The 21,677-nt window shown below is 38.6% G+C and overlaps 1 protein-coding gene across 1 annotated transcript; it reads left to right on the top strand.

Annotated features, from left to right (window-relative positions):
* The first annotated feature begins 745 nt into the window (after positions 1-745).
* Positions 746-21,245, top strand: HEPACAM2 (HEPACAM family member 2). Its single transcript, XM_027799519.2, has 9 exons — positions 746-1,005; positions 6,167-6,517; positions 7,623-7,907; positions 13,907-14,203; positions 17,396-17,521; positions 17,606-17,630; positions 17,754-17,791; positions 19,107-19,180; positions 21,065-21,245. Exons 1-9 carry the CDS (start codon positions 936-938, stop codon positions 21,179-21,181), a joined length of 1,383 nt encoding a protein of 460 aa, XP_027655320.1. The 5' UTR covers positions 746-935; the 3' UTR covers positions 21,182-21,245.
* Positions 21,246-21,677: the final 432 nt, after the last annotated feature.

The raw sequence follows: 21,677 nt of genomic DNA, 5'->3' as shown, positions 1-21,677 counted from the left end.
CCTAATATTTGTTAATCCATAATAGTTTGCCCAAGTGCTGTATAGCAAAAAAATTAAAGTGTGTTTTTCTATGGTTAAATCATCTCTGTCACTGCAAATATTTGCTGTTGCAAACTGTTGCTGCACATGCAACTGTGGGAGGGTTGCCTGGTTCACTGCTGATTTGTACAGTGAGTGACAGCTGTGGGCAAAACCCAAATCATACATTATTATTGTTAATATTAGTTTAAACCGATGTAAGTTAATGTAGAACAAACAGTAATCAGCAGCTAACTCAACTGTAGTAAGCCATCCACTAGCCATAGGATTCTTTGTTTGAAGATGCCTGGTAGACACTTTACATTACATGTTGTTTAGAGAAAGGGAATAAAATCATCGCCAAGTTATGCTTGTGTTAAGGGAAAAAACATACAGAAAAGTTATGGGCTTTAAAGTGCTAGAAAAAAAAAAGGCCTTTAATAGCTGTTGAATATTTTTTTATAAATGAAAAGGAGAGGCTGCCATTGGAAAAATTCTGAAAAAAAATCTTCTCAGTGCTAATTCTAATTTGAAATAAGCAGAACCATCTAGCAGCACAGTATCTGTATTGAAACTGTAAGTATTAATACCTGTATAACCTGTACACTGGCTGCATTCATTTATTTTCATTAATTCAATGTACTTTGTATTCTGCGCCCCATTTATTACATTCCGTGTCGTATTTGCTGTGACTGCTGGGGAAGGGTTATGATAAAGTCAGAGGCAATGAAGATGGGTGCTCAATCTAACAGGTGCTCCACTCCCTTTGTTCTTTGTATACACATATTCAAATCACGTAAGGCAGGGGACAGGATAGGGCCTGTTAACTCATTGCTGATTTTCCTAGCAAATAAACCAGCAGCTGCAGGTCCAAGCCCTGGCTTAGCGCTGAGAAGGTGGCATTTGTGTGGGACAGGATGCTTTCATGGAGCCCTTTAACCAACTTCTTTTGGGACTTGGAGTGCAAAATATATTTTTTACTTGTAGGTAAGAAACAGCATGAATTATATTTGTTTGTCACTGTGGAAATGTGAATTGGTTTTATAAATTTTATAAATTTAAAGATACTTCTGTTGTATTGTCAGCTGTTTCATTTCAAGCAAGTAGCCTAAAAGCTTTTAATCAGATAATGTAACCTTGTTTTATGAGTGAAGCTATACAGTTTTAGCAGCTGACAAAAATGAGTGCTGTACATAATCCATGTATAATACATGGGCATTGATTACAAGTATGTTGTCACATTTATTAAGTAATATATGTATTGTATGTTCTTTTTGACAAGTAAGGCTGGACAAGTTCTGAACCAAAGTTTATACAGAAGCTGATACACTTCTCTTTAGAAATGCGTGATGAGGAGACAGTGCTGATAGATTATTTTTCACTTCATTGTGATGACTTGTACTTGATATGGAAAATTCATATGTAATATTTAAATATACTTGATATTGAAACTAAATGGAGCTTTCAATTAACTGAAGAATGTCTTCCCATTAATAGTACATTTTTTTGGTATGTGGGTGCAGTTTTCATAAGAATGCATTTGTTATCCGTGCAGTAGATAAAAAATAGATGTTCTGTGTACTTTGACAGGAATGTCCTGTGATCAAATGTTAGATAAACTTATATCTCTACAAACTACAAACTAGTTCAAGGCAAAAATCCCAAACCGGGAAACAGCATTCCCAAGCCTTTCCTGATATAAGTAGGGGTATAGGAATTGCAGATTCCCTGGTCCATTATATCTGGGGTTTTTTCACAAACGAACATACTTGCAAAAAATGTAAAAACTGTTATCACTTACGTAGTGAAATTTTACATAAAGTCCAGGGGTTCTGGAGAACTGAAGACCTAAATGAACACTGGTGAAAAGCAGTTTAGAATCCAAACTCACTTTGACAAGATGTGCATGTTAAATTCAGAGAATGATAAAACCTCGTTAAGCAGGTTTCAGTTTATGCCATAAACTCAAAAGTTATGTCATAGTTTTTTATTTAAACTAAAGCTGCAGCCCTTGTTTTATGTCAACAATGATTCTGTTGTGCTTGCTAATACTGGTGATAGCAATATGGGATGGAAGCAAAGCACAGATCACTTGAGCTCCAAATGGAGGTCATCGTGGTACAACCCTTACGGTCATTATACAAAAACTAGTTTTCAGAATTCCAGTCTTGGAAAAATGTGTATTATATTTGGAAAGTTACAGAGATAGGCTTACGTTATCTGGAATTTAAGCCTACTGAGAAAGAAGTAAAAATTTGGCACATTGGCTTGATTTCACTATTAATTCAAGGATTAGTCATAACAATCTTCAGTTTTAATTAAAAATCAAAGTCAATCTAACAGAAGAGAGTCATAGAACCATTTAGGTTGGAAAAGACCCTTAAGATCATTGAGTCTCACCACAAACCCAGCACTGCCAAGTCCACCACTAAACCATGTCCCTTAGTGCTATGTCTGCCCATCTTTTGAATACCTCCAGGGATGGTAACTCAACCACTTCCCTGGGCAGCCTGTTCCAATGCTTGGCCACCCTTTCTGTGAATAAGATAACCCCTTTTGGTGAAGAATAACCCTTTCGATGAAGAATATTCCAGACTGCAAAAGATTTGATCCCTGTGAAAGCCACAAGTCTCCCTGCATTGCTCCTGTAAAACCCTTGCCTTTGACAGAACACCATTATCTAGAACCTTCTCTGAGCCTCAGTCTGCCTTGCCCCTTGCCCTGCCACCCACAGAGGAGCTCCTACATGCTCATGGCACTCCAGGAAATCACCCCACAGACGCAGAGCGAGCAGCAAAACCTGCAGTCACCCAAAACCATTCCTGAATGGACTCCAAGGGAAAATGGGGGTTCTGCCCTCACCACCTCTGATCTTTGCTAAAAGAATTTCCTTAACTGCAGATCAAAATGTCTTTCCAAGCTGTTAACATGGGTCTCCATGAATCAAGTGGAACAAAATTAATGTACAGTTTCTATTCCCACACTTTTTAACTGAGAAGGAATTAAGTTTTCCAGCCACAGTTCTCTTTATCTTACTTTATTATGGCAATAACTTTCTATACTGGTGATTCCAGTTATCTTAGCGCTCACTAGACCTGCTTGGTTTTTGCTAATTTTCTGCACTGATCTGTGAGAAATATTTTTCGCTATACACAGTTCATGATTACACTGCAGCTGTTACTGGCTTCTTGTCCTACAGCACAATTGCTTACTGACAGCTAAATAAACTCCAAAACTGAGCAATGTTGTGCATAAAGAATGAGGAAGGATATGAACAGATCTTTTAATTGATCATTTAAGATCTCCCAGCGTTTGAGATATGTTTTTGACTTCATTTAAGGAGATATAAAAATCAAAATGTATTTGATGGGCTGTATGAAGTATATTTCCAACATTTAATATTTTGTGAAGGATTTTACTGAGGAATTACACTCTTTTCAATTTCTTTTTCAGATGGACAACAGCTGTTTAAATCTGGTTTGTATTGTAAGGTTCACAGGGAGGGAATTCACCTCTGAGAAATGTTCAACAGCCAGCAAAACTGATCTCCCATTAACCAGAGTCTAGCAAGTCCCTAAGAGTTCTGTAGCATTACAAAACAGTGCCAGAACAATGGGCCATAAATATTATTAAAAAGGGGTAGGGGAAGAGGCTTCAATTTGATATGCTTCAGCCTTTTCAGGTGTTCGATCTAGAAAAAGTTAAGCATGTAAACATCTCTGTCCTTGTGTATCCTCCACTTTAAGCCTCTCCATATTTTTGCTGTGCTCCTTTTCTTTTTTTGTCCCATTCTCCTCCTGTCTCAGGTGACCTGCAACCATCCTTTCCACATCAGTGTCCCTGCAACCTGAGGTTCTCTGCCTGCTTCCTCTTTAACCCATGAGAAGGTGGGTTTGCCAGTCTTTCTGTCAAAGGATTTCACTCTCTTTATGCACATCACCCTTACAGTGTTCTGCCATATTTCCCGTTGGTTTCCCTGCCATACCCTCAGAAATGCTGCAAGCTGTCTTTTCTAGTTGAGATAGTATTACTCAGCTTTAAGAAAAGTGAAGCCAGCCTTCAACATTTTTTTGGGGGGTAGACTTTGTAGCTGGCTTTGTTTCGACTCTGAAACTCACTTGTTCTTGAATAGGCAGAATATAACCAGAGATTTCTTAGCAATAGGGTTTTTTTTTCCTGAAATAGTATCTCACAGATGGGTTTGTGGGCTCCTTCAGTGGCATAGACAACATGGCTGGCTACCCATGAGCCGTCCATTCCCACACCATCTCTGCTCTGCTACTTTTCATGCCCTTCCAGAGTACCTCTAACATTAATTAGTGGCGTTACATATTGCCATGCTGCATCTGATACCTTCAGCCCATTTCTGTGTCCCTACATTGATCCTCGGCAAGTTTTATTTGCAATTAGCTCAAGTGGCAAACAGCTGTGCAGAGAAATTAAAGATTCTAACTCAAAAGACATTTACAGACACCACATTATACTACTGAATTCATGTTTTTATTTTTTTGCTGCTATATAACCTAGGAAATTAGACACAAATGAACCTTTAACAATTTCTTTTTGTCATGAAGACAAATGCTATGAAGGTAGGAAATATAAGAAAGTTGTCTCAGCATTATATTAGTCTTTACTAGCAGTCACATATTTTTCACACATAGCTCCCTCTGCCGTCCCTTGCCAGGTAGGGGGTATATGTACTTCAGCTGGGGAGTTACTTTTTTGTTACAGGTATTGGGAAACATGTCAAGATTCATAGAATAATAGAGTACCAGGTTGGGGGGGACCTCAAGGATCATCTGGTCCAACCGAAGATGTTCAGTAGCAAGAAAAGAAGTGATGATGCATTGTGAAAGCATTGCATGTTGCCCTAGGCACTGCATTCTCTCTCTCAGTTTCCAGTGTGCTCTTTCGAAGTGGTAGATGAATTACCTAAATCACATTTTTCACATGTTCTTACTAATAAGAGGTTGCTTTTTTCCAAAGGTTTTAACTTAGCGCTTGCAGTGTACTTCTCAGCAATATTGAGCACTCACGGCTGAGCAATCAAACCTGCACCTGATGTCGACAGGACCTGTATCTTGAACATATTAAAATGTGGGTTTATGTATTTTGGAAAATCCAGTCCTTGATATTTCAAATTGATCATTAAAAATGAGTGGGTATTTTTGCTGTTAATTTTCTCTGTTTAGTTCCTCGTCTGTAAAGTCATATCAATTGTAATGGTGGTGTGAAATCAATTCATTAATGTCAACACGTTACACCATTGCTGTACTTGTGAGTGCTGTGGAAAAGTTCCCATGGAAATCGATCGCTCAGTCCTAAGAGTAAAGTTTTAATAACGTTCTATAAATCTGTCTCAGGCCAACACAATGGAATGATTCAAAAATAATATATGGGAAAGCTGATGATTAACTGAGGAGTGGCCTTTTTGCACCCTAACAGAGGCAGGATTCTTGCAGAAGAGGCTTAATCATGTGGGTGAAAATTTTGCTGTTGTGCCTATCAACAGCAAACCTTAATTCCGCGCTTTCCTAAAATTGGATTACTTGACTTTTGCAAGCTTAGTAATGTTTCTTGAATTTAGTCTTATGGGTACAGAGCAGTTAGGCATAATAACTATTTCTAATTTTAATCAGGCAAATTCATGGAAGTGCTGTTTTTTAGATTTTCAGTCAGTTTCTTAGTATAACTGTCAAAGTAACACTAAGAAATTTCTCCATGGATAAACCAACCCAGAAAAAATAATCTCAAAATTGATTTTGCAATCCAAGACTGTTAGAAAATGTAAGACCTAGAAATGGGAAGTACTTCAAAGGGGAAATATTTTAAACATTAAGGTAAATACACATTTTCTCATTAAAAAAATTTCAACAATAAAAGATCCTGTGCTTTGAAATGGCAAATATCTTTTCTTTGGCTTTTCATATATTTTAAAGCTGGAGCTTTATAGCTAGATCCAACTTCATCAAGGTCAATGAGTGTTTATTCCTTTCTTACTTGAAATCTGAGTTATAACCATACAAAAAAGTGTCAGCTTTAACCTTGGGAGTTTTTCTCTTTGCAAATTTCTCGTTTGAGTTTTCCAGGGTTTCCATTTGTGTTTTGGGTTTGTTTATTTGTTTCATTTGTTTCATTTTTTATTCAGGTCTTTGTTCTGCCTTAAAGTTGACAGTACCATCTCATACCATCCATGGTATTGAGGGGCAACCACTCCATCTTACTGTTGACTACAATTTCAATGCTACAGCTTCTGAAATCCAGATAATATGGCTTTTTGAGAGGCCTCAGAGTAACCCAAAATACTTGCTTGGCTCTGTAAATCAAACAGTAGTTCCAGACTTGGAATACCAGCACAAGTTTACCCTCATACCACCAAATGCATCTTTGATGATCAATCCATTGCATATCAGTGATGAGGGCAATTATATTGTAAAAGTCAATGTCCGTGGAAATGGGACGATAGCTGCCAGTCAAAAGATTCAAGTAGCTGTTGATGGTAAGTTAGTAAAATATAGTATCTTCATTTTGAAAATAAAATTTCAGTAGTTTTGAAGTACTGATTCTTAGTATCTCATTACAATAATGTATGATTTAATGCAACCATACATGAATAAATACTAACAATTAAGTTATGTTGTTTTCTAGTGCTGATGGAGTGAATGCTAGAATATGTCATCTGTAAACAAAATTCATGCATTGACTAATGTTTCTGGATCATAAGTAAAAAATTGAAGAGGTATAGAAACCTTAAAATTACTATGAAATTAGAGAAACTTCTAAAAAAAAGGTTTCATAAGGCTCTGCTGTGCTGTCCATCATGAGGATGCATTAACTTTCAAATAGTCTTTTTCCCTGAAAAACTTTACCTTCTGTAACTACCAAGGAGGAGTCATTGACTTCTGCTGGTGACCCTGTGTCTGTAAAAGAAGCCCAGACCTGAATTCCTAAAATACTGAAATTCCCTCTTTGTACTCAGTTCCTTGTAGTGGGCATAGGAAATAAAAAAAAAATAAAATTAAAAAGGGGAGATAGAAGAGAATGATCTAAAAGAATGACAAGAGACTACTGTAATTTGTGGGTTATACAGGGAGAGCCCTGTAACTGTTGGGCTTGGAAAATGAAATAACATCTTGACATGACAAAGCTGTAGCTGCCATTTAACTCCCATACCCATCCCAGGCTTCAGCCATCCTCATGACCCGACTGACAGCACGTTTCAGCGGTGCCCAGCATCAGCAAAGCTGTGGGCAGCCATACTGAGGAAGGCGCACACTGTGGGCGATGTCATGCAGTTCTGTGGCCACAGGGATTTGCTTATGAGGAAGGAGCTGGAAGCCATAGAATACCTGACTGCAGCCTTTGTCCTATTACCAGTAATATAACCAGTCCAGTTTTATTTACATACGAGAACAATTCTTACAGTCACCAGATGAGAAACTGGCCCCTTTATTTCAACTTTTAACCACATGTAATAAATAAAATTTGAAATCCGAGTACTTTCCAGGGAGGATGATGACTGCTATTTTTATCATCTTGAGAATGAAGTCTGTAATATACTGGCTTATCACTTTTACAACTCTTTGTATCTCTTTAATTTACAGTTCCTGTCACAAAGCCTATTGTCCACACTGAACCATCTTCAGGGGTAGTGGAGTATGTGGGGAATATTACCTTAAAATGTACTGTGGGTAACGGTACAAGGGTAGTTTACCAGTGGATGAAAAATGGGAAGCCTCTCCATGCCAGCCCTAATTACACCTTTTCATCAAACAATGCTACACTTCTAATTGTTCCTGTTGTAAAAGAAGACATTGGGAATTACAGCTGTCTGGTATCTAACCCTGTCAGTGCAATGGAAAGTGAGATAATTGCACCAACCATATATTGTGAGTATATGAAATATTCATAATTACCTTTGTATAAATGATATGGCTGGAAAGAGTGCCTCTAACTATGGAAACAGGCAGAAAACAGTTGAGTCAATGTTATATATGAGCTTGCATTCAAGATGAGCTTGTTTATAACAGTTCTGACTTAAAACAGTATAATAAAAAGTTACTCAGCGTTATGTAGTTGTGAAGATAAGTCTGAACTGGAGAATTCAAATAGGAACTTCCAGAATTCCGCAGTACAGGCAGCCTCAGATCTGGAGGAGCTCTGACTCAAAGGAAGAAAATAATCAGATGGATATAAATGAAAATAGTGTTAAAAATGGGGACAGCAGCCAGCTTCAAAAAGGTAAGTACAGGAAGTACCATGCCGAAGGACTGGTATTAGTGGTTTTCCTCAAGATCATTTCAACTCCAGTCCTGTTTAATACTTCCATTAATGACATCAGCATAAAGATTGAGGGCATCAATGATGTTCACCTGTGACATTAAACTGCGAGGTCTGAAGGACTTTGACAGAGTAATAGAACTGCTATGAAATTTGCTAGTAAAAAGTAAATGGGCATGCACTTTTAGAGAGCAAAGACTTTGAACTTCTGCTGATAAGATGGAGATTGATTAGGAAATAACTGAGGCAGTGAGCCTGGCTGACTGAGCTGTCACAAGATGTCTGTAAGCTGGCAGTGTGATTCAGGCATGAGAAAGACATGTAATTCTAGGGTGTGTTGGCAAAGTATTTCCAATAAGGAAATAAGGGGAATACTAATGGCACACAGAAGATGAGACCACATACAGACCACTGTGTGCAGTTCCCGCACATGCCAGAGCACTGATCTCAAACTGGAAAGAAATAGAACAGAAAGGAATGGAGAAGAGACCCAGAGAACTCAGTCTGGCTTAGCAAAATCAGAGCTGAAAGGAGCATTTGCTTTCCACATCAAATGGGAAACATGAGGGAGCAAGAAGAGTTGTGTGAAGACCAGTGCTGGCAGAAGAGTAAACCATAAGCTAGCCATATTTTCACTGGAAATGAAAACACCTGAAAAACACTGTGAATTTAGATTGAGTTCATGAATGAAATGAGTTGGTGGAAACAAAAGATTGGCTTAATCAGCATTCAGCAATTACACTTTAAATCCTAGAAAAGGCACTATCGTTTTATTCTTTGTACACCTCCCGTAACATCAACTCCCAGTGCCTCCAAGATCTGCAAGCAGCACATGCTACATATGTGACCTTGCCACACTCTAATCCTCATGTCCTGAGGGGTCAAACTGCCCTTCTTAGAGGAGAGCTGAAATCCGGCAGGTCACAACAGGTACCAGCTGTGTTCAGATATAACCAGTTTACCCAGTGGCACAGTGTGGATGGCACAGTGCAAGGGCCATAACTGGATTCCTGTCCAGCCAGGGGCTGGTGTTCACTCTTGCTTTTGCCAGGCTCTGGCAGCTGGTAGACATCCCATGCCCTAGGATTGTTATGATTGCACTACCAGCATATTCAGGTCCTACACCTCTTACTATGTCACATTTTCATCTTCCTCCTCCTTTCATCTCTGATTATCCATTCTGCTACTTATTAATTTTTAATTATAACTTGAAAGCATTGGATAAGGAGGTATCTTGCATCTGAGGTGTGTGAGGGTCTTTATCAGGAGCAGAGAAAAAAACCTGCCTAAATTAGTGAAGACTAACGAGGACATTGTTAGATGAGAGCTGATCCCTTAGGTGCAGGTTATAAAATTGACAGCACTGCAGACATGAAGATGAGGGAGATGCTACAGAGTCCTAAACAGGGACTGTTTGTAAACTGAGCTTCCATCATATTAGACAGGGGAATCATGATAAAATGCTCTATAAGGAAATAACCAGCACTGATGGAGTTCCTCAAGGTAGCACATTTTTAAATGCCTGCTTCTGTATAGTGACAATCTCAGCTCCCTCAAGTGCTTAAAGTGCTAAGAATGAGAGCTGCATGTGTATAACTGCACTGCCCCTACTGTTTTTCTGACTTTAATGAGCTATGAACGGGCCGTATAAATCTCTCTTTTCCAAGAATACCTATACAAAACCTGGGGACAACTGTATCCAGCACAACCTGGCAGCCTTCTTGCAATGCCGTAAAATCAGGTCAGACTAGAAAAATATCTGCTACTCTTGCTACCTTTCAGACTGCTCTTTTCATTTGTGGCACAGCCCATTTGGCATTCACATTTCTGACCTGTTGCACCAGGATGGACTCCAGAGCACTTACTGCACTCACAGGTGCCTAGGACACTTGCACAAAGGTGTGTACCCTTCAGCCTCAGTTCTGGTACTGCTTCCTCCCTTGGCCCTCCACTCAACTACATGTATTTTCCAGAAATTTTGAAAAATCTTTCCAGGTTCTAAACTGAAAACCTCTTTTTGACCCATTGTTTAACAGAACTTTAAAATCCCAGAGTGTCCATATTTTTGGATTTATTTTTTTTTGAGTGATTATGATATATAGCTCAAAAGATCTGTATATATAAAAAATTTTGAGATTCTGTTTTTCTCCACATGTGGAAATATTTTTATAAGTATTTGCATTTTCAGAATGAGCTTATTAATTCATCAGAACTGAGGGTTTGTTTTGTGCATGATTTAAAATTTGAAAAACATATTAAGAGAAAACAATGCAGTGCTGAAAGACTGCAATGCTATGGATATTATCCGTATCCAAGTTAGTGATGGGAGTTGGGGTCTTACTTCCTGAGCTATACGAAGTAGCATAATTTGGTCCAACCTCTGCATGCAGAGGTAGTTTGTCTCCCAGTTGTCAATAACAATCCAGAACAGGCCCCAGGATCTCTATGTGCCATATGTCATTGCTGCGGGGGAGTTACTGGAGGTGATAAAAAAAAAGTCACAGTAAATACTTGCCATCTGCTTGGAAACCGTAACAGTCTCGTGGTGATAGGAGCAATTGGAAATATTCTCACAGAGCAGTAAATTGTTACTCAGAACAGATGATTTATTATTTTACAAGTCATTTAGTTAACTGGCTTTACTGAGACAAGAGGCAGATTTCTGTTGAGAACAATACTGGAAAGGAGAAGAAGAGCTGAGGGATCCATGAAGGCTGTTACTCTTTTTTTTTGCAAAGAATCAAAAGTGTTTTGTTCGTCTTTTCACATTAATATTATTCTGCTTATCATTGGCTGTGATGATAATGCACCCCAGAATACGGCTATTGCAGTAGCGTGAGCCAGAAGAAATTATTTCAAGACTGGAAGAAGCTGCTGCCACGGAGGCTGCAGCAGAAACTCTTGTACTGTGCTGTTGCAGTTGAATTTAACAGACTAATCCCTAATAAGGGATTTCTTTCCTTTGGGCTTTCCAAAGCTAGACTGTATTTAGTGCTAGAGAGGAAATGGTTAATTACTCACTTTTTCAGAATCATCCTTGAAGCTGTGTATATCCCTCAGCCACCCAGTGTTTAGGGATCTCAATGGCATACAGGATGCCCAGGAGAGGCAAAAGGCAGATCCAGACGGAGCAGAAGGGTTGTACGACACTTATGTTGACTTCATCAAGGAAAGCCACTTTTCAGCCTTGCCAAGATTTGATTATCTCTAAGAAAACCTTTCTTTGGGATTATTATTTTTTTTCAAACCTACTTCCTCAGCCATTGTGTGTCAGTGTTTTTATAATGGTTTCTTTCATTTGCAGCTCTCATACAAAAGTGTAGTTGTGTTGTTAGTGTTATCTTCTATGCTGCATTGTTATGATACTGATAAAAAAGCAGAAATCAGTTCTGATTCTTTTGCAGACTGTGGCAAATCTCCCACTACAGTGAAGGGGCTCAAAGACCAGTCAGCTGTTCATACTATTAATCTCTGTTTATATATCAAAGGTTGTATTAGCAGTAAAAATAAAGGCTAATTAATTGTTCTAAGAAAGAAGAATTGGATAGGAGGAACCACAGAATCGCTCTGAAAAGTAAAAATGTGTGTTCCTGCCTATAAATAGAGTACATGAGGTTTTACTTTATGTATGAAAAAGTTCAGTACATCCCTTTCCCTTCTGAAGAAAGGGAAGTAAGTACTTACAACAGGCAAGCCCTCATGCGCGGCTGGTGTTCTGGGAGGGCTCCCCGTCCACACAGTCGTGCAACTCAAGTAAGGTCAGCCAGGCCAGGGTAGCGGCGATAGGTCTGCAGCTCCCAGAAGGGCTCGTTACACGATCGGCTGGCTCTTGGGTACAGTAAAGCAAATGACTTGGGAACTGCGGAGCCCGTGGAGAAGCAGCCCAGCATCTAGAGTTTTAAAATGCCTTGACTCTTCAGAATGGCCCCTGTGATGTAGGTGGGAGCAACGCCAGATCACGCTCAAGTTAAGCTCTATTGCATTTTCCAAGTAAATATTATGCATGATGTTGGGCCTTCCTTAAAATGAGACTGCAAAAAGCTTACTGCTAAGAAATGACTAGAGAAAATAAAGCTTGACAAGTTTATGTTGTGAAATACGGACGTTTGGTTAAAAGTGGACTAAGCTGAGGTCATGGTGTAACAGTCTACATTCTCATATGTAAGCCTTCACAGACGGAGAAAAAACCCCAGAGGCACACACACAAAGTGGCCTGTTTTGTGCTGTGCGCTGTTTGCCTGTGTGTTGTGGATGAATAAATCAGTCTCATAAAAGAAGACAGACAATAAATAGCAATGTGCATGTTAGAGGAAGGTCTAATGTCAGCATGAATTTCCTGATGAGAAATGGAGTCTGAAACGTGCCAATGTGCTGCTTCATGTAGCAGGGACTTTCACATTCAAACCCAGCTACATTATCTTAATGCTTCCAGACAACCATAGGAAGGTGGAAATATTACTTGATTGCACTTTCTACAATGGGCATAATACTGACTTGTCTTTTAGCTGTGCCATTCTGTGTGAGGCACTTGGCAGCAGCTTTACCAGACTTCAGGGATCCTACCAAAAAGATGATCTGCATATTTTCTTCTTTTGGTTTCTGTCAATATTAGGTCTGTGCTTTTTCGATTATGCATGTAAGCCCTTAGGGAATTAGCACATAAGAATGATTAGTTCTTTTGACTGGAAAAAGTAATTTAATAAGGCACATTTTGATTATTATATTATCCACATTAATTTCTATATTTAGATCCCTGTAAAAATAGAATTTAACATGTAAAGATATAAAAAACCCATGATGTGAAATGTTCTATTAAAAATAACATGGAAAATATTCCTATCATATTTTAATATATTGTTTCCCTTCCCGTTTTCCTGCAAAGATTACCCTAAAAATACTTAGCTGCTCAGTTGTCTGAGTGATGAACACATTACATGTATTGGACAATATATGCCTTTTCTAATTATATTCAGAAACACAGCTTGCTTTCAGCACAAGGGCTTACTCTTGAAAGAACAATAAATGCTGCAGCAGTAGAAGCCTACTAAAGTGCAGGGAAGGTTAAAGTTTATTTTAGTAGTCATCTTTTTCTGAAGTTATCTAAGGCACACCCCACTCTATATTATACCTGTAGGATAGTTCCCCAAATAATTATTATACTGCAAAGTACTAAGGTAAATATTTATGCATTCCAAGGCTAATTTGTTAACTTTAAAATGTGCAGAGAAATTACTTATGACAATGAGTTTGGCATTTGAGTAGAAAGAGTCAAATACACCCCTGAAGAAGACCTGTTCCTTCACAGCTTTTCCAACTGTGTTCAGTTTTCAATCTTTTTATCATACTGAACAAAGCATAGACCTGTCCTTTTTCCCTAAACATCTGTTAGATCAGTATTACGTGGGTGTACTCGGAGTCAAACCTAGTGCAGACTGAAAGCCTTTTAATTGAAATGATAAAATCCAATGCCAGCCATTCTAAAGGCAGTTTAACTTAAAATTCTGAGTGTAGAAATATGCTTCTATTTGAAGTTTAATTATATACTCTGATTTTAATTTTTCCACTGTGGTTTTTGTTTGTTGTTTGTTTGTTTTTTTTTTTAATGCAGATGGACCTTATGGACTTAGAGTTAAATCAGATAAAGGTCTGAATATAGGGGCAGTCTTCACAGTTGACATGGGGGAAGTTATACTGTTCAACTGCTCGGCAGATTCAAATCCACCAAATACTTATTCGTGGATTCAAAGGGCTGACAATATCACTCATGTAATCAAATATGGACCCCATCTGGAAGTTGTATCTGATAAAGTGGCCCAGAAAACAATAGATTACATGTGCCGTGCTTTCAACAACATGACTGGAAAACGGGATGAAACTCATTTCACAGTCATCGTTACTTCTGTAGGTAAGAACATTAACTCATTGCTGTAACTGTAACATCTGAGGAGAGTGTCAACCCCAGAAAAAGGAAATAATTTTTGGAGACAGAATATACATCAGAAGTGAGGTCTTGCTCACAATGTAGTAAAGGGGATTTTGGCCATTCGTTGGGATCCAAGTTTTACTCACTGTGTGACACGGCTTGGGGCAAGACCCACTAACATGCTGAAGTTTTATGGGAGTTTGACACTAAAATATATTTGGCCATTTGGAAATTTATCCTTTGAGTAGAAAAACTTCCTTGGTAGGCAAAACTCATCATGACCAAGTAACGTGGCAAAATTATATGTCTTTTGTTTTGTTTTTTTACTTTTTACATTTAAAAATTATAAAGATGAATGGAGACAATGACGCAGAAACCCACTGAATGCCAAGGTGGGCCTTTTCTTCCAAGGCTTACTGTCCCACAGCTTTCAGGAGCTGTGAGCCCTGGGGCCACCAGGTGACCAGTATATGAGATAGTTGTAAGCATACATCACTGACTAAAATAACCAGGCACAGACTCACAGCAATGAAGGTCTTTAATATTTTTCCAGTGTGGTTAGGTATTATGAGAACCTTAGTTAAGTGTATGATAATAATGCAAGTTGTAATGATGAATGGTTTTATTGCAATCTGTTTGAAAAAATTATTTCACTGTCATATTTGTGAATCTATGGATTGACTGCTAGATTCTGCTCAATACGCACCTCTACTTGTCATACATTATAACCTCAGTTCCCGTTTCAGATTCTATTAAAGAGCAACAAAGCAGTTTTTCAGAAAATCTCCAGAAGCTTACAGCAAAGAACAAGACATTGGAGAAGTCTGATTTCTTTTATTAATACAGATTGATACAAGTATTTTCAGATAAGGAATGCATGCTGTTAATGTTCAACAAGATAGAATAGATTGCCTTTTAGAAAATTTATCAAAGCAACTTCGCTTGTGCAGAGCAAAGAGCTAGGCCATTTGTTAGTCAGGTAAACAAGGAGACCAGATGTCCATTGTTCAGACTGACTTACAGATTCATCACAAATCCGTGGCTTTCAGTATGCTGGAAGGAAGATGGGTTGCAGTTTTACAATGAGAATACTGCACTTCAAAGCTAAACATTGTGGCTAGTGGTGAAAGAAAATGCAACCAGAGCTATGCGTCAGTAGAAATAAACATGACATTTCTCTAGGAAGTTCATGTGACCTATGATATATATGTGCGTATTCATCAGTAAGTGTTAAGAAATTCAGGTGAGATTTCCTTTCAAAGGCTGAAAAAGGGAAGACTCCACAGCTTCGTGTTTAGTTGCACTTAAGATCATACATTTCCTAATTACAAATATTTTGCCTAAATAAAGCTTTTTAAAACATTTTATCCTGTGTATTTAAAAATATCAGTTTCCTCCTTTATGGAAATTTTCTTCTTGATGAGTATTCATCCAAATAGCACTAAATCCAGATGTGGAGCCTACACTTTGCAATGCACCACTGATTGAATATTTGTTATGAATTCACACATGAGGCTAAACCTCAGAGATCCTGCTCAGGCTAAATTCTGTTTGCAAGTGATAAAACATACTAAGCAAAGACTATGAATATTATTCCATACCCCATCTCCCTGTCCCCATAATCCGAGATACAGAGCCTGGACTATGTCTTTAAAATACTAGAAACCCCATTTTCAGCAGCAACAGTAACGCTGATATTTCAGAAGACCTTACAAAACTTCCCCAGCTAAGGAACTGATGACATCTGTATGTTGCTATAAACAGCTGCCTAATCAATGCTAAAAATCATCCAGAAAACAATTACATCAGTAATTACACTAAGCTGTTCCCCAGTTTTAGCCAGGACTAGACTTTAAAATAAGTGGAGGTATCTCGTTATGTACATAAGTCACTGCTCAGTTCTCAAGTCAATTTGAGTGTGTTAAATGCACGTAAAACCCACATCTTTGTTTTTCTGCACCAGTATGCCTGTGGAAATAAGATTTATTGAGTCTCAACTTGAAATTATTTGTTTTGAAGAGCATTTTTAAGGACTCAACTGATTCTCCAGCGTTTGGGGTTTTTTTCTGAGGAAAGCAGTACATTGAAGCGGTATGAAAACAATTCGGTGAAATTGCAGTGATTTATTTTCCCATATTTTTGGGATGCATCTGGTTTGAAATCTACATATTTAACCTTTGTGTTAACCACAGCACACATAGTCAGCACAATGCCAGTGAACTGCATGGAGGTATAAGTAGATGTAAGCAATGCTAGCTCTCTGCACAGGAGTTCATCAAAATACTGGAAACACATCTGGCTAAATAATACACATTTGAACCGTGTTACTAAAGCCAGCATTGACAAATATGCAGCATTAATTTACCTGTATGGATTGTGACATGACCTTTCATTACATGAATTCTGCATGATTCAGAGAAAATTAAGGATGCACAAGCAACTATGTATGGCATTTCCTAACTTTCACATCCCTGTCTGCAAATTCTATGCAAATGTTTTCCATGTGTTTTTGTGTATGTAATTATATACATATTGTGTTTCTGTTGTGCCAGTAAATCCAGCTGGAAAAGAGCTGCTAATGCGTATCTCAGCAGAAGATCTCAGCAAAGGAAATAAATACTTCGGATATATTTAGACATGAATGCAAACAAATGTAATTTATTGGCTTCTGATGGGATTTGATAAACAACCAGACTGTCAGTGATCTGAAAATCTTCAGAAAAAATACAATAGCTCAGTTATACCCTCCTACTCTACAGGTCCTACAGCTAGGATTTCCCTCCCATCTAGCACAAACTGCTCACCTAATTGTCACCTAATTTCTTGGCATTTCAGTGTCTCTATGGCTAAAATAAGAGTAGTCATCTACTTTTTGTGATGCTGTAATTCATAGATTACATTTACTGACCTTCATTTAGCTCTAGGTACCAATCTGTTCTGGACTGATTTCTGATATGCCTTTCCAGTTCAGGAGATTGGGGGGGGGGGGGGGGGGGGGGGGAGGGGAGCCGGAAAAAAAGTATTACTGATTCACAGGAACTTTTGTATCTATTTTGTATCTCTGTGCAGGTTTACTAGCTTCAGATGAGTTTCAAAACATGCATTTTCCAGTGTCATTGTAGCACATCATACAGAACAGGAAACTAAATCCAGTACTCATCTTCTTTGTCACAGGACTGGAAAAGCTGGCCCAGAAAGGAAAATCTTTGTCATCTCTTGCAGTAATAACGGGAATTTCATTATTTTTGATCCTGGCTATGGCCTTTTTATTCATATGGAAAAGATATCAGCCACATAAAGGTATGTAAAAGTTCAGCATGCTCCAGCTCTTCTTTTGGACCGTCAGAGCAAAAAGAATTATTTTTCTTTTTTTCTTCTTTTCAGTGATACAACAGAAGCTGCAGAGCAGGTAAAAAAATAAATCATTCTTAAGTCTTGAAGTCCTTTCCATGAAGAGAATTGCATTTTATCATATTAATTTTCTTGCCTTGGCTTATGACATCAAACTGAAAAGCATGTTTATGTTTTCTAGGCCAGAGGCTGATTACAGAAAGGCACAGACATTTTCAGGTAATGCTAGTGAAAGAAATGTGAGCATAAGGTCAAAATCCATTCCTGCAAAAAATTAACATCTCTGCATACAAAAAGAAAAAGAGAAAGGAAGTGTATTTGTAACTTGGGTTGCACACCTCTCTGTTAGCTTGCTTAAGACAAAACCAAAACTCCAACAGGTCAGCATGGGTGTAGCTCATACCTGGAGTTCACAGCAGGATGTACCCTGTTGGCTTGAATTTCAGCTGTTCATCTGGTATTCTGGGATTAGAATCACCTGCATTCTGCTGTCCCCACCAATATGAAATAAATTCGTGTTATTATGGGATAGCAGTGAGAGGTGATACACCATGGGAGAATCACAATTCTAAATGTTCATGGCACCAATTGATATTAAAATCATCAGATAATTATATGACATTACAGTGTACATATGTTAGCCTCTACCATGTTCTGTACTACTTTCCTCTGTGTCAGAAGGACCCAGTGTGGGTTTTTTTCACTGCCTCTTTTCTCTCCATAATCCTTCCCACATGGTCCTAGGCAGGAGAGGCTGGAGACCAGCTGTCCTTTGGAAGGGTAGCACTTTTTAGTCCCATCCCTTTCTACCAAAGCATCAGAGTAGGCCATAAACTGCTACATGCGAGAGGATAGAGAAGTATACAAAGCTTAGCAAGGTAAGAAATTCACTTGAGCACAGCAGGTCCTCCACCCCAGCAAGAAGTATCAGATGAGAGAATCTCAGTGCTGTCTTTAGTGCTGCAGCATTTGCTGTGGAGTGATGCCCAAGAGACAACCAGGAGATCTAGACTGTGGGAGGGTAGGGAGAGAGACTCCCACCCTAACTACAATTGTGTCTGAAGTCCCAGATACAATTTGTCAACTTGTTTAATAATGTAGCATCTCTTAGTATCATCTTCCCTGTTTTTTATTTTCAGCATTATGAAAGATTCAGGTGGTATTGCCTCACTACAGTGTAAATGTGCTGAGCTTATGATTGGGCCTTTTTTCTATGGAAAATGAAAGTAAACCTGTTTAGCCTGCCAGCAAAAAGAGTCCCAATGGCTCAGCCAGAACTGTTACTGAGGTTAGCCAGGGCTCCTCACTTGATCTGAGGTGTTGGAGATATTCAAGTGCTGTGCACACTGGCTGTGCAGCTGCCCTGCCTCACTCCACACCAGCTTAGGAACTTGGCAGGGAAGTGCTTTAAAGCAGATCAAACAACCAGTATTCAGATGTTTTAAAAATTAAGTCAAATTATCTTGCCAGTCATTATTTTCCAGGTTCATATTACATCTCAATACCTTTTTTTTCATATTTGTTTTAACTTTAGGACATGAAAGTGCTTTGGATGATTTTGGGATATATGAATTTGTCGCTATTCCTGATCTTGCCAGTGGTTCTAGGGTATGTGATTTTACATCATAAACTGATGGTTTCTTTTCCATTTCTTAAGGTGTACTAAGTATCTGTACTAGAAACCTTCTGTCAGTCTGCTTCTGTTGCTTTTTACAGATTATATGACACCATATTAATGGCTTTTTTTACCCAGTACTTACTCTTTCTTCACCGTGTTACTAGTTCAGTACTTATATCAACATGGGACAGTAAGGAACTAGCCAAGCTCTAAAGACAACGATCTCGGTTCAGCTACCCTATATTAAAAGAATATTAGTAGTGTTGGGTAGATGGGTAGCACTGAACCGCTTGTGTTACACAAGCCAGTTAACTAATGTGATGCTGTTTTCTTCCTTGGCCCTAATATTGCTGCTCATGCAACATACAAGTCTGGCAGTGCAGAAAAGCCTCAGGCGGGTATTTGAGGGTTTTATTGTAAAAATAAGTAAACTAAATCTCAGCTATATTTCACAAGAATTACTTTCTTAGGTTCATGTACTGCAGGGGAGGACCTAAGCACAGGAATCTTGCTAGCAGGAAAAATTCTACTACATATGCTACTTGTCTGCATTGTGGCTTTGCTGACATTACTGTGTCGCAGTTGGATATCATTCTGATGTGATGTAAAAGGAAAAAAATGAGAAATAGAGCCACAAAATTTAGGGACAAGAGACTGAAACTGGGAGGAAGCAGAAGAAGCACTTTCCCTTTGCTAGGGAAAATTTCTGGCAATACAATCTTGTACCTTTGGCGAGCATCAGCATGGTCAGGTAAGGGAAAGCTTTTAAAACGTGATCACACAGGGTCACATCAACAGTCACACCTATTTTGTTATTATGATTAGTTCTCCTAATACATGATGTATCAGCAAAAACCAGTCATAGATTAATACATGCTTTTCTCTGCTGGGGTTAGATGGTTGAAACAGACATCTCTGGGGCTAGAGCTCTGTTGTAAAGGTTAGTGGAGAGGACGGAATTCTACATCAGCAGAGATTTAGAGAACAGAGGAGCCAAACTGTGTCTATGAAAGTTTGTGACTGTAGGAGGCTTATTAAGTACAGAGATCAGGCCCTAAATCATCACAGCCTTAAGCACACCGTGATATCCCTTAGGCTGATCATATCCCAAAGTCACCTTCTTGCAGAATTGGGGCCTTAGTAGGTCAGGAGGGAGAGAGAGGTGACAAGGACAACAGAATGAACGTACAAGCAATGAAACCTATTCTAATTTCCAGTAAAATTTCAAGAAACAGGAGAAACTCCACTGGTTTATGTTCTGTTACTCAGATTTATGGTATTGCAGATGAAGTCAGCATTTGATCCACGGATTCATCTGTTAGTTAGCAGAAAAAGGGAAAAATAAGAAAGCAGAGATAATGAAGAACTGGAGGTTGGGTATAGGCAAAAAGACTGAGAATTGCTTAGGGATGGGGAGTCTAGGTGTTGTGTTGACATAAGAGGAGATTTGTATACTGAATAATGTCAATATTACTTCATTTATGGAAATTCCTTGCAGTTTCCTCTCTTTGACATGCCAGTGCCCTTTCCCTGAATATTCTCTCCTTTTTTTACTATCTAGTCTCCTGCTTCTCTCTTTGTTAAATATTCCTTCCTTGACTTGTGGTACATTAATTATAAAATGCTTGCATACTAAATGCAAGAGCTACATCCTAAATTATCTAAGATCCTAATTGAATTTAAAACTTTTGTTTGCCTTACTGTAACTGTGATGTAAAAACGAAATGCAAATTAATAGAGATGAACTGTTAAATCCACACACAAGTCATTGGTAAGAAAAAGTTTAAAAAATGACAAGTTACCTTATCAGTTTAATCTCTATTGAATCTTTTCCTATTTGTACTTACAGTGGGAATACTCTTTGCTACTTTTAGGTTTCCAGTCAATCTGTTCCTGGCTCTGACTTTGTCCCAGGCCAGGATATGCTTAGTACGATTTATGAAGTTATTCAGCATATTCCTGAACAGCTGCAAGAAGACCATCAACAGTAAGTTAAAGGCTGTGTGCAGTCATATGGTAGCTCAAAGACAAATACTTTTGCAGCCAGAACACCCTGCATTTTGGTAGTTGGTGTCTGATTCCAGCAATAGGGGTAAGGAAAGAAAACAGATATAAGGCTACCTCAGTTTCTCCACCGTTTCCTATCCAATCGCTCACTTTTCCTCAAGACTCCGGTCTCTTTTTTCATCATGACAGTCCTATCTAAGTGTGAAAAACAAAGGCTAAGATCTTCCAACACAATTTCAAATGAAAATTCCCAAATGTTTTAAGAGGGTGGCTATAGTTTCACAGCACTGAGACATCCGCACTTCCTACCGAGCAGGCTACATCTTCAGTTGGCAGCACGGCTTCCAGACCTGCCAGCCATATGCCAGGTAGAGTTGGGGGGGGGGGGGGGGCGTGTTATTTGCAATGTTGAATCTGGTCAGCTGACCAATAACCAGTGGTTGTTAAAATAGTCATTGAAATATTAATGGACAATGATTA

The sequence above is a fragment of the Falco cherrug genome, chromosome 4, assembly GCF_023634085.1.
Source record: "Falco cherrug isolate bFalChe1 chromosome 4, bFalChe1.pri, whole genome shotgun sequence".
NCBI lineage: Eukaryota > Metazoa > Chordata > Aves > Falconiformes > Falconidae > Falco > Falco cherrug.
Note: the sequence above shows the minus strand (reverse complement) of the source record. Positions and strands in the feature narration are given on the sequence as shown.